The following is a 12,221-nucleotide window of genomic DNA, read 5'->3' on the forward strand; positions in this document are numbered from 1 at the left end:
CTTTTTTTCCCTGTTGTTATTTTTGTGCACTGATCTCCCGGCCTCTCCTTGGGTCCTGCTCCTCATCTGTATGTCATGCCTTGTGCTGCCTTCATGTATTGTTCATATATATTTATAATAAAGTTTTGGGGATTTGTAAGTAAGTTTCATATTTTGCTGATTATTATGACTCCTTGCGGGTCCGTTTTTTCGATTTACTTGATATTTATTCTGTCCGGTTAATATTGGTTGACTAGTGTCTTCTTATGCGGCACAAGGGCCTTTGGGCCCCCTCAGGCTCTTGGGCCCAGTAGCGACTGCTACCCCCCCCCCCCCCCCCACTACATTGCTGGGTCTTGCTATGGGGCCCATTGGTCCTAGTAACACCCCTCAAAATAACTGGAATATATTATATAAGACAGCATATAGCACATAAGTTATGTGACATAATAAAGCTGAAATCACAGTTTGATTATCTAGGGTGCACATTATGAGACATGCATACACCGTATTGTGCAATGTGTAGCACCATTATATGCTAGGCTGTCATTTATGTACATTGATCCTTATTCTAATGGTTGATGAGAATGACGAAGCTCTGCCCATGGCAGCATTGCTTCTTGGGCAGAATACACCCATACACCTGCACTCATATAGTATCTATGAAAATACTCTCTCTGAGTACCTATGTATAAAATCGTATGGGCCCATAACATTCACTGAGCGTTGTATTACAGAATCCATTTTTCAGTCCACTAGATGTCCACATCTCTATGTCCGTTCCGTATATTAGAGAACATGTCCTATTCTGGTCCGCAACCCGGACCAATTGAAGTCAGTGGGTCCCCAAAAAATGCGGACAGCACAAGCATGGTATCTTTATTTTTTTGCGGATCTGCAATTTGCATACTGCAAAATGGATACAGTTTCTTGTATGAGGCTTTATACTTTATGGGTCCATCCATGATATCACACTGTGCCTAAGGTCTAAAGACGGGTATGACCACACGGTTAGGTTTCTACATACAGTTTTGAAAGCCAAAATCAGGAGTGGATCCTGGTCTTGGCTTCCAAAACTTCATGCAGAAACCTAACCATGTGGTCGTACCCTAAAGCAGGATTCATACGTGACCACGTCTATATAAAAAAATCATCCATGTTGCAGTCTCGGCAGATGTATGATCTTTAATACATGGTGAGGTCCGTATGTCAACGTAGGACATGGACCTGATCATCATCAGACACAATTGTTGTCAGTAGTCTCCATGTTGGTGTTCTGTGTGTTGTGGATCACACTATTTACTTGTATGGGTATATGTGCACATTGATGACAAATATGTTTGTCCAAATCCAAGATTGTCAGTAGAATACCCAGATAATAATGCCATTAGGTGGGAAATTTGGTGCAGAATCTAAGCAGCTATATCATTATTGATAATGCCCTGGACATCATGATGAGAGGTCTTACAATATTAGCTGATGCTGCGGGCATCCAGGTGGCTGTGGGTTTGTGGTTGGAAGATATTTATTGTGCAATCCTATTCATTTAGCAATGTGACCACCCCAGCTGCCTGCTCCTGAGAAATGTCTGCCCCTTTCCGCTTCTGGACAGATGTGGCTTCTGTTCTGCTGGATCTGCGTGGCTAATTAACATGATCCATGCCATCATTTTCTATTGTGACCTGAATCTGGAGGAATCCTGCTGATAATGGCTTTCATTGTTTGCCAGAGAAGCGGCGTGCTTACAAGTGGTCCAGCTCTGGAGGCTGCCTGCGATTTTTCCGTTTTCACACTGACAAATCAGGCATGTGGAAAGGAAAGAAAGAGGAGGAGGGAGATGATGAGGGTGTTGGGGAAGAAGGGAGGACGAGTCACATGAAGGAGCTGCTCCTGTAGAGTAAAAGTGATCTCTTAACCATTTTTCTCTTCTTCATCTACTTTTTATTGATAGTATTTTAGGCTCATTTCTCTCCGAGTGCCTGTTACTACATCTGAATGGTTTACTTTCCTACAGCGCTTTGCACATGAATATAGATGGGATTTATTTAACCGAAATGTGTTGAATTTTATTTAACTTGTTACAGAAGATCAGATATCATCCTCCTCAGTCAGCCCTCAAAAACCAAAGGCTTATGTAAGTATAACTATATTTATAGATATGTGTGTGTGCATTAAAGACAAGAAGTGTGTGTATATATATATACTGTATATATGCCATATTTATATTAGCGTCACCAATGCATTGCTACACAGTATTCTGTCACTGTCTCTAGATTTCTCAGTGGACACCATTTGTACCTCTGCTAGATTGCTCACAAAATCCCAAGAAGATATTGTAGATATTACTTGTCAGTAACGCTATTCTATCTATCTATCTATCTATCTATCTATCTATCTATCTATCTGTCTATCTATCTATTTATCCTCTGTCTATCTATCTGTCTCTCTACCTATCTATCTATCTATCTATCTATCTTATATCTCTCTACCCATCAATTTTATATTTATATCTATCCATTATCTATCTATGATATATCCTATCTATATTTATCTATCTATTATATTGATGTATCCATCTATCTTATCTAATTATATATATTTTATATCTATTCTATTATCTATCTATCTATCTATCTATCTATCTATCTATCTATCCATCATGTATCCTATCTATATTTATCTATCTACTCTATTTATGTATCAATCTATGATTCATATTTAAACACCTATCTATCTATCTATCCATCCATCTATCTATCTATCCATCTATCTCTAACCACCAATTTCATATTTATATCTATCCATTATCTATCTATCTATCTATCTATCTATCTTTCTATCTATCTATATCTATCTATTATATTGATGTATCCATCTATCTTATCTAATTATATATCTAGTCTATCTATTCTATTATCTATCTATCTATCCATCATGTATCCTATCTATATTTATCTATCTACTCTATTTATGTATCAATCTATGATTCATATTTAATCACCTATCTATCTATCTATCTATCCTTTGTCTATCTATCTATCTATCTATCTATCCATCCATCTATCTATCCTCTGTCTGTCTATCTATCTCTAACCATCAATTTTATATTTATATCTATCCATTATCTATCTATCTATCTATCTATCTATCTACCTATCTATATCTATCTATTATATTGATGTATCCATCTATCTTATCTAATTATATATCTAGTCTATCTATTCTATTATCTATCTATCTATCCATCATGTATCCTATCTATATTTATCTATCTACTCAAATTTTTATGTATCAATCTATGATTCATATTTAATTATCTATCTATCTATTTATCTATCTATCTCTATCTATCTATCTATCTATCTATCTTTATGTATCTATGTCTATTTACATATCCTATCTACCCATCTAATTCATATCTATATATCTATCCACCCTCTAATATTGATTGCATGAATCTATCGACATATAAAATCACTAATATTATTCAGTATTTTATGAGCGTAATGTTGAAAGTTTTGTACATTTTAACATTGTATAGGAGATGACCTGAGCCTATATACAGGTTGCCAATTAAATAGTTGGCTGACTGCATAAAATATCATCAGTTGAAAAAAGTCAAAGCCAGTTCTTGATTTTGGATTGATATCTTTGTATGAAGTGACATTTTAAATAATTTCCTGTGAACGGCACATGTTTTCCAGCGCTTGTGAGCCCCAGCCATTCGCTATGGATGTATTTATGAAAGGGCTTTCCAAAGCTAAAGAGGGAGTCGTGGCAGCTGCTGAAAAAACCAAACAGGGTGTGGCGGAAGCAGCAGGAAAGACAAAAGAGGGCGTCCTTTACGTGGGTAGGTAAAAATGGATCAATAAACTGCCAGCTGTGAAATTAGGATTCTGATTTCCCTCAAGGCGCTGATTGGTCCTTCTGCATTTCTCGGTGTGTGCACAGATTGCTTAGCGAGACAGCTTTCATTCTAGTGGGCAGCTTGGGATGGAACTTTATTCATCAGTCAATGCAATTTAATAAATGTAATATTACATACTGTAAGTTCAGAAAATGTGATTGTATGTTGATGATGAAAAGTTAATATAATATACTCTATATTATTAGATTATATATTGAAATTTACACACACAGGTATATTCTGTAATATAATAACTATGCACACTTCATGTCAGATATTTTCACTACCTTATAAAACAGCAATCCAGAGGCCACCATGAGAAAAAGTTATTGCTACCATCATGTGCCTGTGACAGTACCCACCCTATAGGTGCCAACCATTAATCCACAGTCCACATATCTTGCCAGATGTAGTTTCCGTGCCAGTACCCTCATAATTGTCTTTGTAAGAGTCCCAGGAAAACGGACTGAACTGGAAATGTAGTTGCGTTTGATTTCAGCCGGTCCTACCAATCAGATTTGATACTGTTCCTCAGCATTAGACACTTATTGGCAAACACGCACATTTGTGTCCTACTTTAAGGAAAAAGAGGCCCAGATTTACTAATCCTAAACTTGGCATAAAATTAAACAGGCTGTCTAGACCTACACCAGATTCATCACACGGATCAGGCTGGACGATACATGTGGTGCAGGGATAGACACATTTCTCTGACTCCATACCAACTATTGGTTGGCTTACTTTGAGACTGATTTTATACCAGAATTGTGCAGGAATTTGGGGGCAAAATGGTGCATCTTAGGCCCCACTCCCTTTCCAGTAAAGTACCACCACCTTTCCGCTGAGCTCCACCCGCTTGTCTAGCATGTGGAGAAAAACAAAACAAAAAAAACATGGATGCGCCAATTTGCTCTAATTTGTTGCTGTTAATGTTTTTTTTTTTTTTTTTTTTTATGCATTTGCTTCACTTTTACTGCAAGAAAACGTCACAAATTGTGTCACACACCATATTTCCAAAAGTGGTAAGAAAAGGGGTGGGCTTTAGTGAGAGGGGTGGGGCCAGCCATAGCCCATCAGATTTAATATCATTTACACCAGAAACTAGCAGAAATTATAGTTCAGATCTACACTACATCAAAACTGGCAAAGATCGGAATTTCTGATGCATAGACTGATATATGATATGAAGATATACTTAAAGTACCTCTTAATAAATTCAGGGCATCTTACTCCAGCAGTCTTTTTAATAAGACTGGTGTATGAAATGCAATCCCAATATCTATGAAAATAAAAGGCAAACATTAAATAAAGGTGGGACCTATTCATATTGAGATTTGTTTCCACATCCAAATTCCACTTTGCTTTGCTGAAAGATTGGAATATACAGAATAGATATTTTCTTTTCACATATTGGTATGGATATCATAATAATTCATAGGGGCCAACATTGCCAACCCAGTCTTTTAGGAAAAGTCCACATTTGTGGCACACATTCCAGTTTCCTGTTCCAATCGGGGAACAGAATACCAAAATTTCCGTATCCATCATATCCGAAACACCAGGGGTCTGAAGAATCTCATTCACTATAATGGGGTCTGAAGCGTTTCTGGCATGAATATCGGCATTCTGCTGGGCAAAATACCACTGCATGGTGAAAAACTGGCAGACCCCATTATAGGGAATGGGATCCATTGGCCCCGGCAGTGTCTGATTATGCCAGATATGACCAAGCCTGTATTCTGTTCCTCTGCTGGAAAAGAATACTGGGGCAGACTTATGTCATTCTTTCACTTAAAATGTTTTGTGTGTGGGCACAGTCATCATGATCTTTTATAATCTGCTGATAGAGGATATCTACTAGAAAGGGAAATAAGTAGTAACCGATAATATGTCCCCACATAGGGCCCATTTATCATGAAATGTTTGCTATACTTGGGATATTATATCAGGGATTTCTTCTATAAATAACGACTCTCTTTCTTTCTCCTCCTATCCCTTCCTCACTTCCCTTTCTCCTCTTCACTTTCTTTCTCTCGCTCTCTCCCTCTATCATTAGTTTGCCCTATTTTCAACTATCACTTTCTCTCTCTTTCTCACCACACACATACACACTCTCTCTCTCTTTCCAGATTCCTTGCTGTCTCCATCTCTCTTTCTTTTAATCTTTACATCCCTTGCTCCCTCTCTCTCCTCATATCTCTCTCCCTACTATCCTTGCACTTTACTCCTCCATTGCTCTTTCTGTATTTTCACTTTTCCTATATTGTGCCTCTATCCATTCCTCTCCATGCATGCCTTTCCGTCAGTTAACAGTACATAGCTTAGCATCAGAGGCTTAGTATTGAAGCTTCTAGGATCCATTGCAAAACATGTAAAAAATATATATGCGAGTTCCTCCAGCACTAGTGTCTAGGTGCAACTGCTACCTCTGCACACCTTACAGCTTACTGCTTCATCCAGTCCAGTATGTAAGCAAATTAAGCAACTTTAAAAATGTTTAGCATATTTCAAGTCATTATAATGTTTCCCATTTTTAGACATTTTATTGGTTATAATGATATGCTTGCCGTAGGCAGTTTGCAGTCAAACACCAATCAGGCAGCCTGTCTTAGCATATTCCCTGCAGGGACAAAGCTTGCAGATCCTTTATTCTATAAAACATGAAATCAGATATACGGTACGGTATGGTACAGTATATTATGCCAGACTGAATATTGTTAGCCAGCAAAGACCCTGAGAGGTTATCATTCCTAGATGCCTTACATTGAGCAACATTATTACTCATATTTGTTAATTTACTACATTTGTCTTCCTGAGCAAAATAGGCATTCTAAAATATCTTCTTAAACCTTCTCTTCTTAAAGAGCTTGTACAAGTTATCCAGAAATGTGGCCAAGGACATGGACTGTGGTAACATAGCAAAATAAAAACACTATTAGCCCATTGGAGCCCTGCTGCTTCAGGCACTGTTGCTTTTATTAGTATCATTGTCATCTATTTTAAGCCACCATTTATTCCACCATATATAACAAAAACAGGTACAATAACAATAAGCATGGACTAATTTGTTGACACAGCAATATGGGGGAAGGTGGACCCTACCTGTGATGACTTACAATGTACAAGGGAAGGGATTTGGAGATAGTAGGTAAGGGTAGAAGCTGCTGGTATAGCTCTGTAGTTGTAGAAGGGTTGTAGGCTCTCCTGAAGAGTTGATAAACAAGTCCCACAGAAAACAAAAAAGGGGGTGGCACTGCTGTAAGTCCCTTTCAGAATCCAGCACTCAGTTTCCAATAACGGGTATTTTGTATCGCTTATAGGGGTGCTCAGCCTTAAGTCTTGCAAATCGATATAAAAAAAGAAGCGGGGAGGCGGAACTCACCAAAAGTAGATATTCTTTATTCCGGTAGTCATACACCGGTACATCGGTACTATAATGGGGCGGACACAGAATAGCGCAGGCAAGTAACTTGTGGCAACAGCCGCTTCGCGCCTCGGCGCTTACTCAGGCCACTCCTGAAAAGTTGAGTTTTCAGGTTACTTTTAAAAGTTTGGATGTTGGGGGAGAGCCTGATGTTTTGGGGAAATAAGTTCCAGTATATGAGAATAGCATGTGAGAAATCCTGTAGACAATTGTGTGAGGAAAAATAAGAGGAGAGCAGAATCGGAAGTCTTTTGAAAATCAGTTAATTACATGTGGGAATGTATTAGAAGATTAGCTCAGAAATGTAAGGAGGGGGCACTGTGGATGACTTTGTATTTCTTTGCTAATATTTTCAATTGTATGTGGTGGGGAATGATCAGCCTGTGGATGGACTGGATGAGTAGAAACAAGGGGTAGAGGCAAGGGGTAAAGGTAGAGGAAGAGAAATGAGGGGAGAGGGAGTCATTCACAGTGCCCCCTCCTCTGGGCAGTAGGGTTGAGGATGGATTTGAGGGAAGCAAGAGTGTTACATGGGAGGCCATAGAAGAAGATGTTGCCATAGTCTAGGTGGGATATGATAAGGGCATGTACTAGGATTTTATTGTTGAGGAAGGAGTGGATATGAAAGATATTTTTGAGTTTGGCGCAGCAGGAGGTGGTAAAGGCTTGGACTTATAGTATGACAGACAGAGTAGAATCAAATGTTACAAAAGGCAGTAGACTTGTGAGACTGGAAAAAGCACGGGCCATTAACTGTGATTGATAGGTCTGGTGGTTGGGTCAATGACATGGGGAAATGTTGTCAATTTTCTCCATTTTCAATTTTGGAAAGTGGGAGGAGAAGAAGGAGGCTATAGCTGATAGACACACTGGGATTCTGGGCCATAGAGGTGGATTTAAATGCCATCAGCATAGACATGGCACTGAAAGCTATGAGAGCTGTTTCAAGCTAAAGGTATAGATGAAGAAGAGTAGGAGTCCCAGGACAGACCCTTGAGGGATGCCAAGAAATAGGAGGTGGTGTGTGAGTGAGAGACACTGAATGTTTAATTGGCAAGGTGTGAGGGGATCCATGAGAGGTCCAAGTCTCTGATGCCTATGGATGAGTGAGTTTGTTAACAGGAGGGAGTGGTCTGGTCAACTGTGTAGAAGGTAGAGCACAGAAGGAGCAGCAGAGTAATGATATTTCACTTTGGCTGCTAGCAGATCATTATTTACTTTGGTTAGGGCAGTTTCAGTGGAGGGATAGGATCAGAAGCCAGATTGCAGTTGACCAAAAATGAGTGGTGGGAAGGTGCAAGGTGGACATGTTATTCAAAAAGTTTTGATGCAAACAGGAGTAGTCAGATGGGATGATAACTGGATAAAGGATGACGGTCAAGTGAAGGCTTCTTGAGGATGGATGTCATGGTGGCACTTTTGGTTAGTGAGTTAAAGAGTTGGGATAGGGCTGGGGTAAGCACAGTGATAAGGTTAGGAGTAAGTTGGGGTGGGATTGGGTTAAGGACACATGTGGTGAGGTTTGATTTGGAGAGTAGGGTATTAGACAGATTTTGCTCAGTGATGGGGGGAGCAGGTTATAAGGAAAGGCACTGAGTTGTTATGTGAAGGCACTGCTGGTTGAAGCTTTCTCTAATGGTGTTATTTTTTCTTTAAAATATGAGGCAAAGTCCTCAGCTGAGATGAGGGAAGTAGGAAGGACCACAATTGTGGTATTTTAGAAAAGAGTGGTGATACCAATTTGTGAAGAGAAGATATGGTGGAGAGTGGTAAAAGACAGGGAGTATGTAAATAATGAGGTGTTTATAATAATATAGTGAATTATAATAATATTTGACTATGCTTCATTTTCCTCTCCACCTCTTTGATGATGAAGTATTAAAGGGGTTTTCTGGGATCAGTGGGGGTCTGACATCTATGAGCACCACGGCCTTCTCACAGCTTACCAAGCATAGCTGCTATACAACGTATGGCGCTCTGCTTGGTAAGCATTGAGAAGGCTGCAGAGCTCACAGGAGCACCAGTACCTTCTCAGGTGTGGACACCACCAATCAGCTACTGATGACTTATCATAAGGATAGGTCATCAGTATCAAATTCCTGTAAATCCCCTTATAAAGTTTATTTCTATAGAGAAAATGGCTGCTTGACACCACTAACATTTTTGCCCAGGTGCCTTCATCAACCTTGATCTGGCCCTGATAGAGGATAGAGGAAACCTATATTTTTTTTTACCTTATAAGCAATACTGTATGCTTGTACAGTAACACCATCTTGGATTAACTGGATACTATAGGTAGGGAGTCCTCTAAGTCATAGTTTTGCATTACTTATGTTTTAGGTTGATGATTTTTTTATTTTTATGAAAGTGTGCCAGAAAGCAGGGATTCATTAACGCACAATTCTAGCACCACAGATGGACAGCACTTGTGCTTGTTAATCTGATCCGTAAAAAAAGTGAGAATGACAAATGAGTCATGAAATGAGATGTGAAGTGTGATATTGAGAGCTAATACAGAATTCCAGGCATCAAGCTAAGAAGAGAGCATGGTAGAGACATATTTTCACAAAGATTACAGAATCTTACTATAAGTAGCAACTGCTGCTGATCTCTAATCCTATTACCTTTGTCAATGATCAGTGAAAAACAAACCACTTATGAAGGGACATTAATTATTTCACGTGTTTCAGTTTATCAAGCAATTAAAACGTATGTCTCCTCCATGGTTTACAGGCTCCAAAACAAAAGAAGGCGTTGTACATGGAGTAACCACAGGTATGGAATATTAGATTTTTTTTTACGCAAAGCATGTTCACAATGTTCATATAATAAACCTAAAAATTCATTCGTTTGGATTAGGATCTCTTCTATCAAAAACTGCTTTGGTGCCATATGATGTAGAACGTTCAAAGGTTCTCCTTGCCTGCTTACTCTGGTTCATGAGACCTTCAACACAGTAAAAGCATGGTCCATCCTATCCCCTGTATTAAGTAATTACACTATGAGCTTGCTATAGATGATGGGTGGCTCATAATAACACTGCACTATAATCTGGAGGTTGCAGAAAGAAGGAACCATAGTCATCTCCTTGTTGTGAGACCACACCATGATTCAGTTGTACTGTCTACAGCAGTTATTGTCTGGATTAGGGATAAAACTGAACCATTGCGAGTACATTGTCTTAAAGCAGGTCCATATGTGTCTACAAATGTCAGCATTATAAAAATTGACTCATATAGAAGATATTAGTTAGTTACATAATTAATATGCCTCAGTAATATGGCAATGCAGGAAAAACAAATTCTGCCAAAAATGCAAATAAGTTGTAGGGAGTCTACCAGGCTGTTTAGCAGAGTAGTGAGTCAGGCATATGCAAATTATCCTCAGTGTTCTCCGCCCACTCAAATAATTGACAAGCTGCTTCATCAGAGACAGCCACAAACATCCAACACTGTCACTGTCTTCCAATCTAAAGCATATCCAGGAAATGTTATCTACATTAGTGTACAGCATTTTTCTAATGGTCCTATGTATCATTATAACAGAGTAAAAGTAAATGGATCTAATATTGCACGTGTCGAATATATAAAGCTTCGAGCCGCATGGGTGTGTATTTGGACATGACAGGGGATACTTTTACATTACGCTGTTTACCTGCTATATGCCAGGATCTCAGTTAACACTTTTGATGCCAAGAATACTGCAGCATGCAGCACTGTCGCTTATTGTCAAAATGACACAAATCTCAATGAAACCTCAATGGACCACAGAATCACGGCTCCTAATATGAACAGAAGCTATTTAATCAGAGTAATGAGAACCTAACTCAATATCAAAGTTTTGCCTTTTATTCTTTCAAAACCTCTCGTGTGTTTTTCATTGGCACAATTAATTTAAAATACCATTTTAATAACATTTGTGTTTCACAAAGCAGGGTTCATTTCGAATCACCGCATCACATCACTACATAGACAAGTCATTTGTGGTCTCTGTCAATCTATTAATCAGGTTTTAGACTGTGATTTTATATTAAAGTGGTTCATTAAATTCATTCATGCTTGGTGTTTGAAGGGATTGTCAAGATTTTTTGTTAAAGAGGACCTTTCATCGGTCCAAACATTGCAAGATAATTATCAGGCTACATAGAGTGGCGCCCAGGGATCTCACTGCACTTACTATTATCCCTGGGTGCCGCTCCGTTTACCCGCTGCATCCTCCGGTATCTTCATTGAATTGGTTCGACTAGGCGGAGTTTGCCCTGCTTCATCCTGGGCGTTCCTTCTCCCAGGCTGTAACGCTGTCCAATCGCAGCGCAGAGCTCACAGCCTGGGAGAAAAGGGACGCCCAGGGAGAAACAGGGCAGACTCCGCCTAGTCTAACAAATTCAGTGAAGATACCGGAGGACACAGCGGGCGAACGGAGCGGCGCCCAGGGATAATAGTAAGTGCAGTGAGATCCCTGGGCACCGCTCTATGTAGCCTGATAATTATATTGCAATGTTTGGACCGATGAAAGGTCCTCTTTAAATTGACTTCCACCCAGCAAGACATGTGAAGAGATCTATACTTACCTGTTCCCCACCACTCCATGCGGTCCGTGGATCCCAGGCTATCTTAATATGAATTCCGGTCCCCATCTGTACACTTCCTGCAAGGAAAGATTAATGTGCGCCTCTGCATCCAATGACTGGCCTCAGCAGTGACATGTTGCCAAGTGGCACATGACTCAGTGGTGAAGGTAAAGGCCGCCCGGGAGCTATGGGAGCAGAATGGAGTGGCAAGGAGCGTGCAAGTATAGATCTCTTCACAGGTGGGGGGATTTAAAACATTCTATTTTTTCAATTCCCGGACAACACCTTTACAAAAGAAAGGGAAAAATCCTATTATTGGAGAAACTACAGTGTGTCAATTT

The 12,221-nt window shown here is 39.4% G+C and overlaps 1 protein-coding gene across 2 annotated transcripts in view; it reads left to right on the forward strand.

The window, feature by feature from the left end:
• Positions 1–1,868: 1,868 nt before the first annotated feature.
• SNCA (synuclein alpha) overlaps positions 1,869–12,221 on the forward strand; it is a 170,532-nt gene continuing 160,179 nt past the window's right edge. For both annotated transcript variants that reach the window (XM_044276919.1, XM_044276925.1), the window contains exons 1-3: positions 1,869–2,113; positions 3,684–3,829; positions 10,044–10,085. In XM_044276919.1, coding sequence (XP_044132854.1) covers positions 3,709–3,829; positions 10,044–10,085 — 163 coding nt within the window. In that variant the 5' untranslated portion in view covers positions 1,869–2,113; positions 3,684–3,708. The remainder of the gene's footprint in view (positions 2,114–3,683; positions 3,830–10,043; positions 10,086–12,221) is intronic.

Source organism: Bufo gargarizans, chromosome 1, assembly GCF_014858855.1.
Source record: "Bufo gargarizans isolate SCDJY-AF-19 chromosome 1, ASM1485885v1, whole genome shotgun sequence".
Classification (NCBI taxonomy): Eukaryota; Metazoa; Chordata; class Amphibia; order Anura; family Bufonidae; genus Bufo; species Bufo gargarizans.